The following is a 17,306-nucleotide window of genomic DNA, read 5'->3' as shown; positions in this document are numbered from 1 at the left end:
AAGAGGGAAGGAGAAAGGGAAGAAGTGGGACACAGAACAGAAACAAGGTCGAATGCGGATTTTGGGCTGTTTTTGGCACTGAAGCAGCCACTGAAATGCGGTCAGCCTCTTCTGGATATAGCCCGGTACTAAATAACAGGCAGCAGTGGCCTGTATTTTTAGACTCTAGACCGGGGGTTCTTAACCAGTAAATGCCCGCACTCTGGAAAAGGGTCTTGAAATCTGAGGCAATTTATTGAAACTTTCTAGATAGAGTGAAGGCTGTTATTAGCACAGTTACTGGAATAAATAATTAAGAGTGGAGGAGTGGCCTAGTGGTTAGGGTGTTGGACTTTGGTCCTGAGGAACTGAGTTCAATTCCCGGCACAGGCAGCTCCTTGTGACTCTGGGCAAGTCACTTAACCATTGAGCCTGCCATGAGTGGGAAAAAACGTGGGGTTCAAATGTAACAAAAAAAAAATTTAAATAAACATCAACCAAAGCCAAAAAGGAGGCAACATGGGTCCATTAATCCCTTTGCCTAAGCAACATATTCTTGTTCCAGGGTCCAAACCTTTTTTTGACCCAAGACCCCAAATCAAGAAGTAATGGATGGAATGGCAGCTGAATATGGAATGGGTCCCAGATGTCGACATAGCACCAGTCGACCAATACGGCACTGCCATAGCTAAAGAGTTTAGTATCCTATGGTAATAAACAGAAATAAAACAAAACAAAGAAAAGCAAATTTTTTAGTGGACTAACTTAATACATTTTTTGATTAGCTTTCGAAGGCAATTACCTTCTTCCGATCAGAAATGAGCAAATGTTGACCAATATCAGAATATATGTGAAACACAAAAGCATTCCAATGACAGTCTCACAGGAAGAGAGTGGGGTGGGTTAGGTGAGAAACAGGGAGAGCTGGGTGGGGGAGAGACAGTATCCTACGGTGAAAGAGTGGGATGGGTACCCTTTTGGAAACTCTACACATATGCCTCCTAACTATGGCTCAGCAGTAAGGGATGCTGTTAAAAACCCGCACCATGTTAGTCCTAATGAGGATATTTCACAAGCAGAAACTTTCAGGTTGTTCCTAAAACTCGTACATCATAGTGAAAACAGGATGAAACACTATTGAAGCTAAATGTATTCATTCTTTTGCAAGTTTCAGAGGGACCTGCTTCCAGGAACAAGATGTTCCTACCTTCCATGCAGCTGATGAGCCTGATGCATTCCTCTCAGCATACCCGGGATCCCAACCAACAAGCCAGGCTGGTCACAAGACACAAAACCAAGAGAAAAAGCTCTTTCAGTCATGTGCCCAGTGGCTACAAAATTAAGACTTACCACCATCGGCTATCACATCAGTAACAGGGAGACTGCGGAGACAGTGACCTTTGGATTCTATAAAGCAGAGGTGGGCAACCTCGGTCCTCAAGGGCTGCAGCACTGTCGGGTTTTCAGGATTTCCTCAATGAATATGCATGAGATCTATTTGAATGCACTGCCTGCATTGTATACATATAGAACTCATGCATATTCATTGGGGAAATTCTGAAAACCCAACTGGGTTGAAGCCCTCGAAGATCGAGGTTGCCCAACCCTTCTATAAAGGTTGTCTGAAATTGTGTAATCTCTTTGAACTTTCTGCTGGTGGGAGACTTAAGCAATTCTTCTTTTGACTCAGGACACATAGTCACTGCACCATAAACAAAACAACTGCATGAAATATAATAATGATCTGTGAGGGGATTTCCTGGCGTTTAGGAGGCTTGTCTGTAACTGGGGGGCCCTCTCGAGATTCCCCAATGCCATGCGGTGAAGGCCTACTCTATAATGCCACCTTGTTAAAAGCTTATTATTTTTCTGTAGCCTCTATGGAGTCAGCTTCTGAAAAACTGTTTTAATATTTTGATTTGGTTGTTTTATTGGACTGTTTGGTCTTGAAAGAGTGGACTTGTCTATCTAATTTTTGGAGGTCTTTTCTTTTTCTGTTTATATTTTACTGTTATACACCGCTGTGTTCTTATCATTTTAAGCCAAGCGGTCTAGCAAATAAAATGAACTGGAACTAGATGCCCAGATTCCACTATAGAACACTAGTGTAACTTGGCATCGGCGTCCCCTGCATTTAGGCGCCAACAGTGAACACCTTAAACACAGCAAGGATGCCTATAGTTTACAATATTCTGTAGGTTACATGCATAAAACTGCTGATATCCTGCCCATGTGAATTCCCCCTTGCATTTACATGGTTGGTGCCTGGCTTGCCACTTATACGCATTAGCATACGCTTACCCACAAAAGGGCCGGCATTGTATACATTTATACGCGCACGTGGGTCATAAATGTAGACACCCAGTTATAGAATTACCCTTCGTACGGCCTATAGTTGAAGAGCTGCTAATCTGACAAGGTGTTACTACCATACTAACATGGTTGCTACATTTCCAGGCCATTGATAGGCTGAAAAGGCAGGAAGTCATATGACGTTCAAGAAAGTTTCTATATGTGGCATCAGCAAGATTAATCACCTGAAGCATCTGAACCAATAAGAGACTGTGTTGGCTTCTAAGAAGTCAACGGTAGCTTCGTGGACTTTCTGACAACACAACAGTTTGAATTTGGGCTTCTCACTGACTACTCAGAGGTCAACTAGTTTCACCAGAGTTTGCATCATAACCTTCAAAAGCACCCAGTAGAAATTTTCTCTAGAAGGCCCTTTTCAAGAGATTGTTCATCTAACTTTTGGAGTTACCCAGACAAACTCCTACAGTTCAGGTTTGCTCCTCTAATGGTTAAAAAAGGGTGGCATTGGCATTCCGGAGGCACAGTTTAATTTCAGCACTGGCAGAGGTTACTTGGGTAACTCAGGTTGGCAGGTTACCTAGCCAAAAGTTAATCAGATGGGGTGGGGTGGGAGATGCCTGGGAAGAATTTAGGCACCCAGTGTTGAGTTCAGTGCAAGGCACCTAATTTGCCCAAATAAATCTTACTGAGGTAATAGCAGGCCTAGATCTGATCAGCCAGTGCTAGCCAACCATCTCCAACTTATGGGCAGCTCAGGGGGGGAAGGGAAGACATCTTGACTGGTAAGTTGAATATGGTCAGCAATACTTGTGGACGATATATGGTTATAACCAACAAGACTCCATCATGTTTCGTGGTGGAGGCTTGACAACCAGTGTTTAAGCGTGGGTGGTTGGGGCCTGCACAGAGTGGCAGGTGCAGCTCTGGCCACCTTGTCGGGCAGACTGGATGGACCATGCAGGTCTTTATCATGTCATCTACTGTGTTGCCTGCTGGCTGGAAATAATTGTCAACTAGTACTGACAGGTCCATCTAATCCCCCTCCCACCTGAAACCAAAGAAGCCACTGCAGGCACAGAACCCACCCCTCTTTCTTACCGGGGAAATCTGGGTAATGCGGGAATGAGTACTAGAGTGGCTGCTGCCACTGCTGGTTCTTTTGGATTCAAGCAGGTAGGGGAAGTGGGGAGGGAAGGGGGGGCTGTTGCTTTCATGGGTTCTTTCGGCATCAGTCGGGTATGGAATAGGAGAGCTTGTCAATATCATAGGTGCCTATGTTGCCATTATAAAATAGGTACAATATAAGCACTTGTGTTTCATAGCCCAGGTCTAAGAACTCTTAGCATTGCTTAGATGTAGAGACCAGTGATGTAATGATTGTTTATATAACTAATCATTGTATATACCTTAATCATTGTACAATTTAGCAACTCTAATAAACGTTTCATTTATCTAATACGAATCCAAAATAATCCACGGTAATTATTGAGTAGTCTGTGTCAGTGAGACTGGATGTAAATCCATAGCAGTACATCTTGGCGACGAGGGTGGGATTCGTACGCACAATGACACCTTTTTAAGAGGAATGCAGGGGAGAGTGGTACTATATTGCATAATGGGAGGAATCGGATTCTGGTTTAAAGGAATCATTGCCTTGTGCTGTAAGTTTGCTGCAGGCAAAATGTTAAAACAGAAAGGGAGAGGGAATTACTATGTAAAATTAGTTTATCTTGTTGGGCAGACTGGATGGACCGTACAGGTCTTTATCTGCCGTCATTTACTATGTTACTATGTTAGGTGCCCTGTTATAAAATTACCCCCCCCCCCCCAAGATTGTATGTAACATGCCTTCAGCTACCGATGACAAGGCAAAAGCTATAAATATATAAATAAACAGCCTTCCCAACCCATCCCTCCCCAGTACCCTTAAAATGAATAAGACTAACCTATTACATTTGTCATATACTGTATCTCAGAAAAAAAAAAAAAAAAATGTGTTCCATTTCCCCTCCTGCTCCTCTTAACCTCCAAATCAAGGTACTAATAATCATTCCACTAGCTCTTTCCCCTTAGCCCTCCTCTTTCGGTTCAGTTCACTGGCCAATCAAAGAGAAAGAAGGGAAGGAGTCAGACTGAAAACTGAAAACAATTGTAACACAGAGGAGTTACACTGCCTGACCTGTGCCTCCCAGTCCCTTTTCAGATTCTCCTCCAGGATTCCAGAGGGCGCTGTCTCACGGAAATCTATTACATTACTCTCGTTGGTCCTGATGTTGTGGATCAGCATGACTCCGCCTCTGTGGATGAAAAAATACGTAGTCTGTGGCTTGATCTTCTACTCCAAAATAGTTATAATATAGAGGACTTTCAAAACTACGCAGTGATTCAGGGATTAAGTGTTTAAGGGGCCCTTTTACTAAGCCGCGTAAGTGTCTACACGCGTCCAACACACGCCAGTTTGGAGTTACCACCCAGCTACCACGTGGCTCTTGCGGTAATTTCATTTTTGGCCCGCATCCAATACGCATGTCCGAAAAATAATTTATATTTTCTGGCACGCGTCCGCTAGGCGCACCAAGTGGCATTTGACACGCGTAGGTCATTAGCACCCGGTTACCACATGAGACTTTACCACTGGGTCAATGGCTGATGGTAAGGTCTCAGACCCAAAATGGACACGCACCAATTTTTATTTTGCCACACGTCCATTTTCGTCAAAAATCTTTTAAAAAAGCATTTTTTGCAGGCGCGCATGATAAATGGATCAGCGCGCACCCAAAACATGCGTCTACACTACCACAGGCCACTTTTCAGCACACCTTAACAAAAGGACCCCTAAATATACAACTCATTATTAACAAGCATCCCAGAGCATTAAATGGCCAAAGGCAATGATATAAACAGTGCAGAGTATAACGTCCTGTTATAAAGCAGATCAGCACCCCCAAAAGAGCACGATATAAGACATTTTAATGGGAGCACATCAGTCGCTCCAGGAGCCTAACACAGACCCTTTGGGGAATCAGAAATGTGAGCAGGACTGTACTCTTTCTGTGTGTCGGTCTGCTCGGTAACAGGTTTAATATTCGGCTCAGGCTCCTGTTCCTCAGGTTGGATGGGGATGGGGTGCTACTGAAGCACCACTCACAACTCCCCCCCCCCACCCCCAAAGTAGAAGGAAATCAATATACTATACTTGGATAGTGTCTAGCCAGAAAGCAGACGAACTGGGTCTGTCATCCTGTATTGTTTACAATATATAAGAGGAAGGATAAACAGAAAAATGGACGGAGTATTGGAATTGGATTTGTTTGGCGTTGTCATTTTCTCCTTAACATTGCTATCTGCATTATCACCACCACAGGAACAATAACAAGACGGTCCCCTAAACACATAGCTTTTCCCAACCCTACTTTTCAAGTCTCCATTGTACTTTTTTATTTTCTTCAGTTGAAAAAGGAGGCTTGAAATCCTATAATTTTCTAGGATGAATGCAGAGAAGAGGCGCAGTAATATGATGGACAGCCAGGACGCCAGGAAATATTTACTTTGCTTTGTTTGATAATAATACATGTTACTTTGTGAAACAGTGAACGCTGTGACCAAAGGTATACAAAAACACATTGAAATGATATTTCAAAAAACAAAACTTTTCTGCCTGAACACCCCAAGAGCAGGAATGCAGGAGTTCAGGCATCGAGTGCCACAAACAGGTCAGGTTTTCAGGATATCCCTAATGAATATGCATGAAATAAATTTGCATACAAGGGAGGCAGTATCCATGCAGATCTCTCAGATGCCTATTCATTAGGGATAATCCTGAAAGCCTAAACCAGGGCTGCCGAGGGGGGGGGGGGGGGGGGGGACACAAAATTCCCCGGCCTGAGCCTCCAAGGGGGGCCCGGCGCTGGGGTCAGGCCACCGGCGCTGCAGTTCCCGGTCTCATCTGCCTGCCTCCTCGGCTCCGGGCCCCCTGCATTCGAAGTGGCAGTCACAGATCGCCTCCCTTCCGGCCTTCCCTCCCTGTGTCCCGCCCTCGTGGAAACCGGAAGTTACATCAGACGAGGGCGGGACACAGGGAGGGAAGGCCAGAAAAGAGGCGATCTGCGACTGCCGCCTTGAATGCTGGGGGCCCAGAGCCGTGGAGGCAGGTGAGACCACAGACTGCAGCAGCGGGGGGAGCGGAGGCGGGGCGGCCTTGCCCCGGGCCTAGCCAAGTCTCTCGGCAGCCCTGGCCTAAACTGTTTGTAGTACTCAAGGCCTGAATTTCTGTATCCCTAGGAGAGTCTATAGTGGAAGGAGGGAGTATATCAGAGAATCCTGGTTCCCCTTAAACACACTCTCTTACCGGACCACCTTAACAAAGCCAGAGCTAGGGCGTAGTCCAGCCAGAGAAGATACAACTCAGAGTTCAGGGAGGCTAGGGAGGCCTAGAGCAGGAAGAAGCAGGCCCTCCAGCTACACTGTCACTATTTTGTTGCTCAACTGTTGATTTTGCCCGCAGGGTAAGACTTGTTTATGTTTTTCATTACAATCCTGAATAAAGGGTGTTTTTTGTTCTTAAAGCTGCCTCAGTTATTTGTTTACAAACCTTCCGCAGGCCCAGGACTTGAAATATTACAAGTGGCATATTTTACCCACCCCCCCAGCATCAAGTGGAACATTTAGACATGATGCAAGATGAAAACTGGTAACTGCAACCCTGTAAAAAGAACCAGCTTTTTCAATGCCAAGACTTTAAAGAAGAGACGAGATTAGACTAATCTTATTAAGCGCATGACTAGGGACCAGGTTTGGACGGCTTCCTAAAGGAAAAGTCCATAGTCCGTTATTAAATGGACTTGGGGAAAATCCACTATTTCTGGGATAAGCAGTATAAAATGTTTTTTACATTTTTGGGATCTTGCCGGGTATTTGTGACCTGGATTGGCCACTGTTGGAAACAGGATGCTGGGCTCGATGGACCTTTGGTCTTTCCCAGTATGGCAATACTTTTGTACTTAGGATTCTGAATAGAATCTTCTTATTCTTTAGAATTCTAGAATCTTGCTACTTTTTGGGGTTCTACATGGAATGTTGCTACTATTTGAGTTTCTGCCAGGTAATTGTGACCTGCATTGGCCACTGTTGGAAACAGGATGCTGGGCTTGATGGACCTTCGGTCTGTCCCAGTATGGCAATACTTTTGTACTTGGGATTCTGAATGGAATCTTCTTATTCTTTAGAATTCTAGAATCTTGCTACTCTTTGGGGTTCTACATGGAATGTTTCTACTATTTGAGTTTCTGCCAGGTACTTGTGACCTGGATTGGCCACTGTTGGAAACAGGATGCTGGGCTTGATGGACCTTCGTTCTGTCCCAGTATGGCAATACTTTTGTACTTGGGATTCTGAATGGAATCTTCTTATTCTTTAGAATTCTAGAATCTTGCTACTCTTTGGGGTTCTACATGGAATGTTTCTACTATTTGAGTTTCTGCCAGGTACTTGTGACCTGGATTGGCCACTGTTGGAAACAGGATGCTGGGCTCGATGGACCTTTGGTCTTTCCCAGTATGGCAATACTTTTGTACTTGGGATTCTGAATGGAATCTTCTTATTCTTTAGAATTCTAGAATCTTGCTACTCTTTGGGGTTCTACATGGAATGTTGCTACTATTTGAGTTTCTGCCAGGTACTTGTGACCTGGATTGGCCACTGTTGGAAACAGGATGCTGGGCTTGATGGACCTTTGGTCTTTCCCAGTATGGCAACACTTATGTACTTGGGATTCTGAATGGAATCTTGCTACTCTTTGGGGTTCTACATGGAATGTTGCTACTATTTGAGTTTCTGCCAGGTATTTGTGACCTGGATTAGCCACTGTTGGAAACAGGATGCTGGGCTCGATGGACCTTTGGACTTTCCCAGTATGGCTACACTTATGTACTTGGGATTCAGAATGGAATCTTGCTACTCTTTGGGGTTCTACATGGAATGTTGCTACACTTTGAAATTCTGCATGGAATCTTGTTATTCTTTAGAATTCTAGAATCTTGCTACTCTTTGGGGTTCTACATGGAATGTTGCTACTATTTGGGTTTCTGCCAGGTACTTGTGACCTGGATTGGCCACTGGTGGAAACAGGATGCTGGGCTCGATGGACCTTTGATCTTTCCCAGTATGGCAATACTTACGTACTTATGTAACAGTATATATAAATCTTTTTTGTTTTTACTACCTTTGCCAATCAGATAATCCCTCAGGGCTCCTAGGTGGTAGTTAATACAATTGCCCAAGCCTGTTTACTGCCTTCGTGGATCGATGCTCAAAACGCTGCTGTTAGAGATGATTAGCAGCGGACTAGCGCTGGCGTTAGCACAAAATGCTCAGAGGGCTCTAGGTTGGGAGACATGTACGCACCAAAGATCGAGGTCTATAAAATCCTGAGTGGTGTAGAACGGGTAGAAGTGAATTGATTTTTCACTCTTTCAAACAGTAGAAAGACCAGGGGCCACTTGATGAAATTACATGGAAATACTTTTAAAACAAATAGGAAATATTTTTTCACTCAAAGAATAGTTAAGCTCTGGAACTCACTGCCAGAGGATGTGGTAACAGTGGTTAGCGTATCTGGGTTCAACAAAGGTTTGGACAAATTCCTGGAGGAAAAGTCTATACTCTGTTATTGAGAAGAACACGGGGGAAGCCACTGCTTGCCCTGGGATTGATAGCATGGGAATGTTGCTACTCTATGGGATTCCAGAATCTTGTTACTCTTTGGGATTCCGGAATGTTGTTACTCTTTGGTTTTCTGCCAGGTACTTGTGACCTGGTTTGGACACTGTTGGAAGCAGGATACCGGGCTAAATGGACAATTTGTCTGACCCAGTGTGGCTATTGTTATATTCACAGCAGTGAGAACGTTTTCCTTTGCTCTTGCAAACATTAGCGTAGGGCACCACAACCTCTCGAGCCATCCCTAGTAGCATTTAAGTATCTCATAAGCTGAAATCATACCATTTCAGAGAAAATGATAAAAACTTATCAGTTCTTATGGCAAAACAAATTGTCCAAATATTCTCACTAAACCTGCAAGAAGGCAATTCTCTCTCACTGACACACTATTGGAGAGTTCCAAGGTTTCCTACTGATCACTAAACTTTTGAACTATAGCGTGAGGTCTTCCAAAACTTTATTTAGAAATTTAGTCAGTTTAGACCTTTAGTGCGTATTAACAGCAAGTACAGACAAACTAACCTGTCACATGACTTTGATCTGAAGATATAGTAACATATAGCAAAATAGTAAGTGAGGGCAGATAAAGACCTGAATGGTCCATCCAGTCTGCCCAACAGTCACATTTGTTATCAATTCAAGACTTAAATCAACAATGATTGTGATATTATTTACTTGATCATGGTCTATCTTTGGTGTTTCTGGGTCTTACTGGAAGAATCACGAACTTGATCCTAACCAGAGTATAACTTTAGAGCAAACACTGGAAAGCTATTATTTTCTGGAGTAGAAACACCACACACAGGACAAGAAGATGCATTAAGAGGTGGGCAATAAACAACCAAACTGATGCATCCAAGGATCTTCTGCAAGCTAGCTAGTAGACCTGCTCCCTTAGCCCAGAGGTAGAGTCCTTAGCTGAAAGCATACAGACCACAAGTTCAGACCTACTATCTTCACAGTAAAATAGGATGCAATACTGCCACTGCCCATCAGAGGGCAGTAAATGTGTCTCTTCACAATACTGCTCTGACTTACCCTCCAATGCCTGATGTGTGAGGATTCACAATACCTAAGCAGAGGGCTGATACAATAGCTGCGTCTACAGAGGAACCCTTTTGGTTGAGCACTTCAATGCCAAGTTTGGTACAGTACGAAGACTCTGTGACTACTGCACCTTGATGGAAGACCTAGGAGAAAAATAATGTTGAAACTAAATTAAAAATTGTCCTGTGGTTGAGAAGCAGGAAGGACAGACAGACATGGTCTTATAAATGGCTATTGGGAGTCTAAAGTAAGCAATTGTATTTCATTATTGAACTGTAAATATTCAAAAAGATATTGAAAACAACAAAAGCTACCTAAAGTAGGCCAATGAAGAGATAAAAATCAGTGTTTTAATAAAATAACAAAGTATTCTTAGTAAGCAATATGCAAATAAAATCTGTTTTGACATGTTTAGTTTTTCTAATTAGCAGTACAGCCATATGATAACATCATCACGCTCATTTCTCCAGAACAATCTTTCTAAGGGCGTCAACAACACCCTACTTTGAATGAACAATCAAATATCACAAAAAAACCTCTCAGTCTGTTAAAACTTCTTCATTTTCATTTCCTTTGAATGCACAAGGAAAGGTCTCTAGAACCTATCTATAGAACTTTGTACAAAACCCTGGAAGCCATGACCCAAAACACGTCTCTCCCAGATCTCTATGGAATACAGGATTCCATACTACCTTTCTACAATCCAGCTGTGGGACCTAAGCACGACTGTACAATGGATCTCATTCAGAAAGGATCTTATACCATTCTAGGGTAAATTCTATGAAGAAGGCCCTATCATTTATGCACCAAATATGGGTATGGCTATAGCTAGGGCTCATGCATTTGACATACCACCTTTCTGTGATATAACATATGCACATAAACAGCTAGAATAATGGCATATATGTACATCTGTGCACAGAAATATGCATAAATCCAAAAATCTGCCTAAGTGGACCTCACCTTGATCAGTTCTGGTAGCCGTATCTCAAAAAAGATCTAGCGGAATTAGAAAAGGTTCAAAGAAGAGCGACCAAAATGATAGAGGGAACTCTCATATGAGGAAAGGATAAAGAGGTTAGGGCTCTTCAGCTTGGAAAAGAGACGGAGAAGGGGAGATATAATTGAGGTCTACAAAATCCTGAGTGCTGTAGAACGAGTAGAAGTTTATCGGTTTTTTTTTACTCTTTCAAAAAGTACAAAGACTAGAGGACACTTAGAGGGGCGTAATCAAATGGGGCGCCCAAGTTTTCCTGAGGGCGTCCTCGCAGGACATCCCCGCAAAGGGGCGGGGAAACCCGTATTATCTAAACAAGATGGGCGTCCATCTTTCGTTTCGATAATATAGTTGGGGACGCCCAAATCTCAACATTTAGGTCAACCTTAGAGACGGTCGTCCCCAGTTTTCGGTGATAATGGAAACCGAGGACGCCCATCTCAAAAACGACCAAATCCAAAGTCATTTTGTCGTGGGAGGAGCCAGCATTCGTAGTGAACTGGTCCCCTTGACAAGCCAGGACACCAACCAGGCACCCTAGGGGGCACTGCAGTGGACTAACTAATGCACTAACTGAATGGAAAAAGGCATGCAGTGGTCACTAACCACCACCCACCCTGAAAAAAACAACTTTAAAAACTTTTGTCTTTTTTTTTTTTTTTTAGAGTATGGGTGAAGGACCTCCTTCACTATGCCTCCATCGGCAGTTGAGGATGTCCTTCGCTATTTATTTAGATTTTGCTCACACCTTTTTCAGTAGTAGCTCAAGGTGAGTTACATTCAGGTACACTGGATATTTTCTATGCCTCCGTCCCTGCAATGGCAGTTGAAGACGTCCAAAATGTGGACGTTTGTGAGAAGGATGTCCATGCCTGCTATGCCTCTGACACCCCCTTTATTTATTTGGATTTTGGATCACAAGCAGCAATAGTGGGATTTGAACCAGCCACCTCTGGATTGCAAGACCAGTGCTCTAACCACTAGGCCTCTCCTCCACTCCACTCCCTTGAAATTTGGCCATCCCTGTGGGGGGGGGGGGGGGGAGTTGAGGACGTCCAAAATGTTTGAAAGAAGGACGTCCATGCCTTCGTTATACCTCCACTGATACACACATACCTCCCCCCCCCAGGGACCTGCATACTGCCCCCCCCAGGGATGGCCAAATTTCAAGGGAGTGGAGTGGCATGGAGAACTGGAAGAGTGGCCTAGTGGTTAGAGCACTGGTCTTGCAATCCAGAGGTGACTGGGTCAAATCCCACTAAAAAATAAAAAGACGAAAGTTTTTAAAGTTGTTTTTTTCGGGGTGGGAGGTGGTTAGTGACCACTGGGGGAGTCAGGGGAGGTCATCCGGTGGTCATCTGGTCATTTAGGGCACATTTTTGTGGCTTGGTCGTAAAAAAAAAAGGACCAAGTAAAGTCAGCCAAGTGTTTGTCAGGGACGCCCTTCTTTTTTCCATTATCGCTTGAGGACACCCATCTGTTAGGCACGCCCCAGTCCCGCCTTTGCTATGCCTCAGACACGCCCCCGGGAACTTTGGTCGTCCCTGCTACAGGAAGCAGTTGGGGATGCCCAAAATCAGCTTTCGATTATGCTGATTTGGGCGACCCTGAGAGAAGGACACCCGATTTGTGTCAAAAGATGGGCGCCCTTCTCTTTCGAAAATAAGCCTGTTAATGAAGTTACATGGAAATACATTTAAAAGAAATAGAAGGAAATATTTTTTTCACTCAAAGAATAGTTAAGCTCTGGAACTCTTTGCCGGAGGATGTAGTAACAGCGGTTAGCGTATCTTGGTTTTAATAAGGTCTGGACAATTTCCTGGAGGAAAAGTCCGTAGTCTGCTATTGAAACAGACATGGGGAAGCCACTTCTTGCCCTGGGATTGGTAGCATAGGATGTTGCTACCCTTTAGGATTCTGGAATCTTGCTAGTCTTTGAGATTCTACATGGAATGTTGTTCCTTGTTAGGATTCCAGAATCTTGCTGTTCTTTGGGGTTCTACATGGAATGTTGCTACTCTTTGGTTTTCTGCCAAGTACTTGTGATATAGATTGGCCACTGTTGGAAGCAGGATACTGGGCTAGATGGACCATTGTTCTGACCCAGTATGGCTATTCTTATGTTCTAAGTGCTGTTGTAAATATGCACATATCTAGCATAGCGCATATTTTAACTTATAGCATCCTGTAAGTTATGCCCATATCTCTGGTATTTATGCACGAGCTACTCCAGTTCTTTGGCTACCATAAGTACTCATGCCTAAGCGTTTATTTGCACGTATATTTATTTATACACGGTTATTCTAGTATTCTGTAACTGGAAGAAAACTCCTACCTTCCTTTATAGCAGGCTTGTCTAACCTATGGCCCAACAAGGGCTTTTTTTCTGGCCCTCGGAAACTTGGTAATTCATGTGGTGCTTACAGCAGGATTCCTGCTTCCCCGCCAAGACTCGGCTCTCGGTGGCTCAGGCTTGCAGAGAGCCAAGTCATAGTGAGGAAGAAGGAATCCCGCTGTTTTGTTCTGCAGCCAACACCAGATGAAAGAAAAGAAATTGGGTGAAGGCTGGCGGGGAGGGGGGGTACATGAGTGAGAGAAACTGGGTGTAGGATGGTGGTGGTGGTGGGGGGGTTACATGAGTGAGAGAAACTGGGTGTAGGATGGTGGTGGTGGTGGGGGGGGTTACATGAGTGAGAGAAACTGGGTGTAGGATGGTGGTGGTGGTGGGGGGGTTACATGAGTGAGAGAAACTGGGTGTAGGATGGTGATGGTGGTGGTGGTGGTGGGGGGGGTTACATGAGCGAATGCGAGACTGGGTGAAAGCTGGGGAGGGGATGATGCACTGTCATATTTTGCCGCTATTTGACAAAACATGCAGCAAAATACAATGATGTGTGTTTTGGCCCTCCAAATGTTACAAAATATAAAATGTGGCCAGGCTGATGACATTTCTAAGGAGAGCTGCAATCCCAGGTTGCAATCCCAAGCACAGGTTTTGTGACCTCACTTGGGGTTGCAACCTACACTTCGGGAAGCCCTGATCTAAAGGACTGGAAAGCATGACACCCATGTATCCATCTACAAGCCTCTAACTAGCCAAGGCATTCCATGATCTGGTAAAGGAGCACATCTGGCTCTCACTTCTCAACATCTGTCTTATAAACTCCACTGGAAGAAAGTCCTGTTAAATTATCTCTGGAAATGATGTATCTTCTTACATTAAATACAATCAAACAGTTCTTACCTGTGGGTCCCCAAAGTACACCTGCATAATCAGAGCTATAGTGACCCCGGTAGCAAAGGTAAAACACGCAGTGATGATGACCGTGAGGCCGTCTTGACGACAGCTGCAGTCACCCGCGAAAGGATCCTTGGTGGTCTCTCGCAACGGCGACACGTCCTGGCTCCCCATTTCTGACGAGGATGATGGCAAGCGCTGGAGACGAGCAGATTTCAAGAAGGAATCAGGATCTTCACCCAGACAGACAAGAAGTAAAAGGAAATGTTTTAGAGACTGCACCAGTTTTTTTTCTTTTCTCTTTCAGATAAGTGCGCTATACAGTACAAGCGTTCTCCCCTGTTCCAGCTCCAGAAAACAGAGATCTCACCATCACAGGAACACCAGATGTAGTCTACTCTGTTGTGTGTCAAAGTGTGTTCTCTGCTCTCCTACGTTTGACCTTTCTTCATGCTCTCTCTCTTTTTAAAAACATCTCTTTATTGCCCTAATAGGAAGCCCGAGAGAGTGAGATTCTAGACTATTATTTCCCTGGACTTCACACTTCAGAAGAAAATTACACTGTGCCTGAGGTTTTGTTGGATATTAGCTCTTAATCTCCAATTTTGTCTTCTCAGTTTTCTGCTGGTTTATAATGTCGCATTGTTGTTGTGGGAAGATGCTAGGTGATTGGCTAATTTTTTTTGCTTAATCACCCAGGAAAATTCCACCACCAGCTGATTCTCTTGTTCTGTTGAACCACCTGTTGGCCTGGCTTTGCTATTAATACTTCACATAATGAGACAGCCCTACACGTAACCCAATAAATAAAGAATGCGTAATGGTTGCACATGAGATAGAGGTAATGGGATCACACTGTCCCCTTTAAGGTGGCGTGGGAGTCTGCTGCCCATGTGATACAGCAGCTTTAGTCAGGTAAGACAAGTGGTTCACTTGGAGGTCCTACTACTACTACTATTTAACATTTCTAGAGCGCTACAAAGTGTACGCAGCGCTGTACAAACACAGAAGAAAGACAGTCCCTGCTCAAAGAGCTTACAATCTAATAGACAAAAAGTAAAGCATTTAAATTTAAAATATTTAAGCAGTCAAGCACAAGAGAACAGTCACAGAAGGACAGAAGATGTTGAAGGGTGGTCAGTGTGATTAGGTGTAACTCTGGTTGGAGTAGTGCGAGAAGGTGATAGAAGAATAGAAATGGGTGAGGTAAAGTAATGAGTGGGTTGATAGGGAGGTTATATAAGACATGTCACTCTAGGGGTGGGTGGGTAGAGGGGTAGGGTGGGTAGGATTAAGTCTAAAGCAGGAGAAGGTATCCTCCGCAGCCCATCTGTGAGATGGAAAATGCTCTCTGAAGCTGCTGCTATAAGTTGTTAGTTTTCTCTCCCTGAAAGAGATCCAAGCCACACCCACGAAGTTCAAACTGTCAGCGGGGAGGGCGAGGGGAGGAAACGGCAGTGCCCGACGAAAAAGAGAGCTCAGCTCGACAGGAGATACACCACAGGATGCCACCCCGAGGCCAGGCCAAGTCCAAAGCAGGAGAAGGCACTCTCTGCAGCCCATCCGCGAGACGGAAAACGCTCTCCGAAGCCGCCGCCACAAGCCGCCAGCCCCCTCTCCCCGAAAGAGACCCAAGCCACACCCACGAAGCCCAAACCGCCAGCGGGGACGGCGAGGGGAGGAAACGGCAGCGCCCGACGAAAAAGGTCCTACAGAACTTGTCTGTCTCGCACAATTCCATTAAAGTTATATTTGAATGAACATTTGCTGTCTCATCCATCTTGGAGCACTGCTGCTCTTTGTACTGTTTGCTTGGAAAATTATGAATTTACCAGAGAATACATTTGGAAACCAGTGTGACCCCTGATGGTTATCCAAAACTAGGAGGGAACAAAGAAAGGGTGGGGAAGATAGGCTCTATCAAAACAATGGGGGAGACGTATAATTTGATTAAACAATGATATTTATTGCAAATGGTTGACTCAACATAGCCGTGTGTTGGCGCCGTAGCACCTTCTTCAGGAGTCTATAAAACTAGGCGAGGTTGGGTCTAGTTTCCATTAAAGTTACGTTTGAGTGAACGTTTGCTGTCTCATCCTTCCTTGGATCACTGCTGCTCTTTGTACTCTCTGCTTGGATACTTATGCATTTACTAGAGAATATATTTGGAAATCAGTGTGACCCTTGACGAAGGTTATGTGAAACTTGGGCAGGTTGGATCTAGTTTCTAGTAAACTTACGTTTGAGTGAACTTTTGCTGTCTCATCTTTTCTTGGATCACTGCTGCTATTTGTACTGTTTGCTTGGATACTGCAGTGGGTTGTCTCCTGGTTTGTTTCTACTGACCAGTTAGTGCCAGGGCTATCCAAGGACAGAACTTGAGTGCAGCCATACTTAACCGGCTAGCGGTGATATTCAGTCTACCAACTGGCTAAGGCCCATGTTTAAAAGCCACACTAGTAACTGCCGGTGCAGTAATGCCCTTCACATATCCAAAGATAAGAACTATGTGAATGTCCACAGCCTACTTGCAGGGAATAAATTTGCCTTAATTATTGCAAAACCCAAACATCCGTGTATCTTGTTTCAATACATGTATAAATTAACTCGTTTTTGGGAACCCTCGGACGATACCACTAAAAGGCAACCTCATAAATTTCTGCCTAGTGGCTCAGCATCTCTTCATAGGGTCTTCCCTCAATTAACTATTAGTGCTGTTTATAATGCTGTGACAACAAACTCAAAAAGTGCCAAAATTATATACGTGTTATAAATAAAGAACTCATAAAAAACTTATCTTGAGTTCTAGTCCGTGTCTCTCGCTGTAGGCTACAGCGAGAGACACGGACTAGAACTCAAGATAAGTTTTTTATGAGTTCTTTATTTATAACACGTATATAATTTTGGCACTTTTTGAGTTTGTTTGTCACAGCATTATAAACAGCACTAATAGTTAATTGAGGGAAGACCCTATGAAGAGATGCTGAGCCACTAGGCAGAAATTTATGAGGTTGC

At 44.0% G+C, this 17,306-nt stretch overlaps 1 protein-coding gene across 1 annotated transcript in view; it reads right to left on the bottom strand.

Moving 5' to 3' along the window:
* The window catches only part of GGT7 (gamma-glutamyltransferase 7), a 65,382-nt gene that overhangs the window by 30,157 nt on the left and 17,919 nt on the right, over nt 1-17,306 (bottom strand). Inside the window, exons 2-5 of the mRNA XM_030211924.1 lie at nt 14,298-14,524; nt 10,048-10,199; nt 4,472-4,589; nt 1,187-1,254 (exon numbers count right to left, since the gene is read on the bottom strand). Of these exons, the coding sequence (XP_030067784.1) occupies nt 1,187-1,254; nt 4,472-4,589; nt 10,048-10,199; nt 14,298-14,524 (565 nt within the window). The remainder of the gene's footprint in view (nt 1-1,186; nt 1,255-4,471; nt 4,590-10,047; nt 10,200-14,297; nt 14,525-17,306) is intronic.

The sequence above is a fragment of the Microcaecilia unicolor genome, chromosome 8, assembly GCF_901765095.1.
Source record: "Microcaecilia unicolor chromosome 8, aMicUni1.1, whole genome shotgun sequence".
Classification (NCBI taxonomy): Eukaryota; Metazoa; Chordata; class Amphibia; order Gymnophiona; family Siphonopidae; genus Microcaecilia; species Microcaecilia unicolor.
Note: the sequence above shows the minus strand (reverse complement) of the source record. Positions and strands in the feature narration are given on the sequence as shown.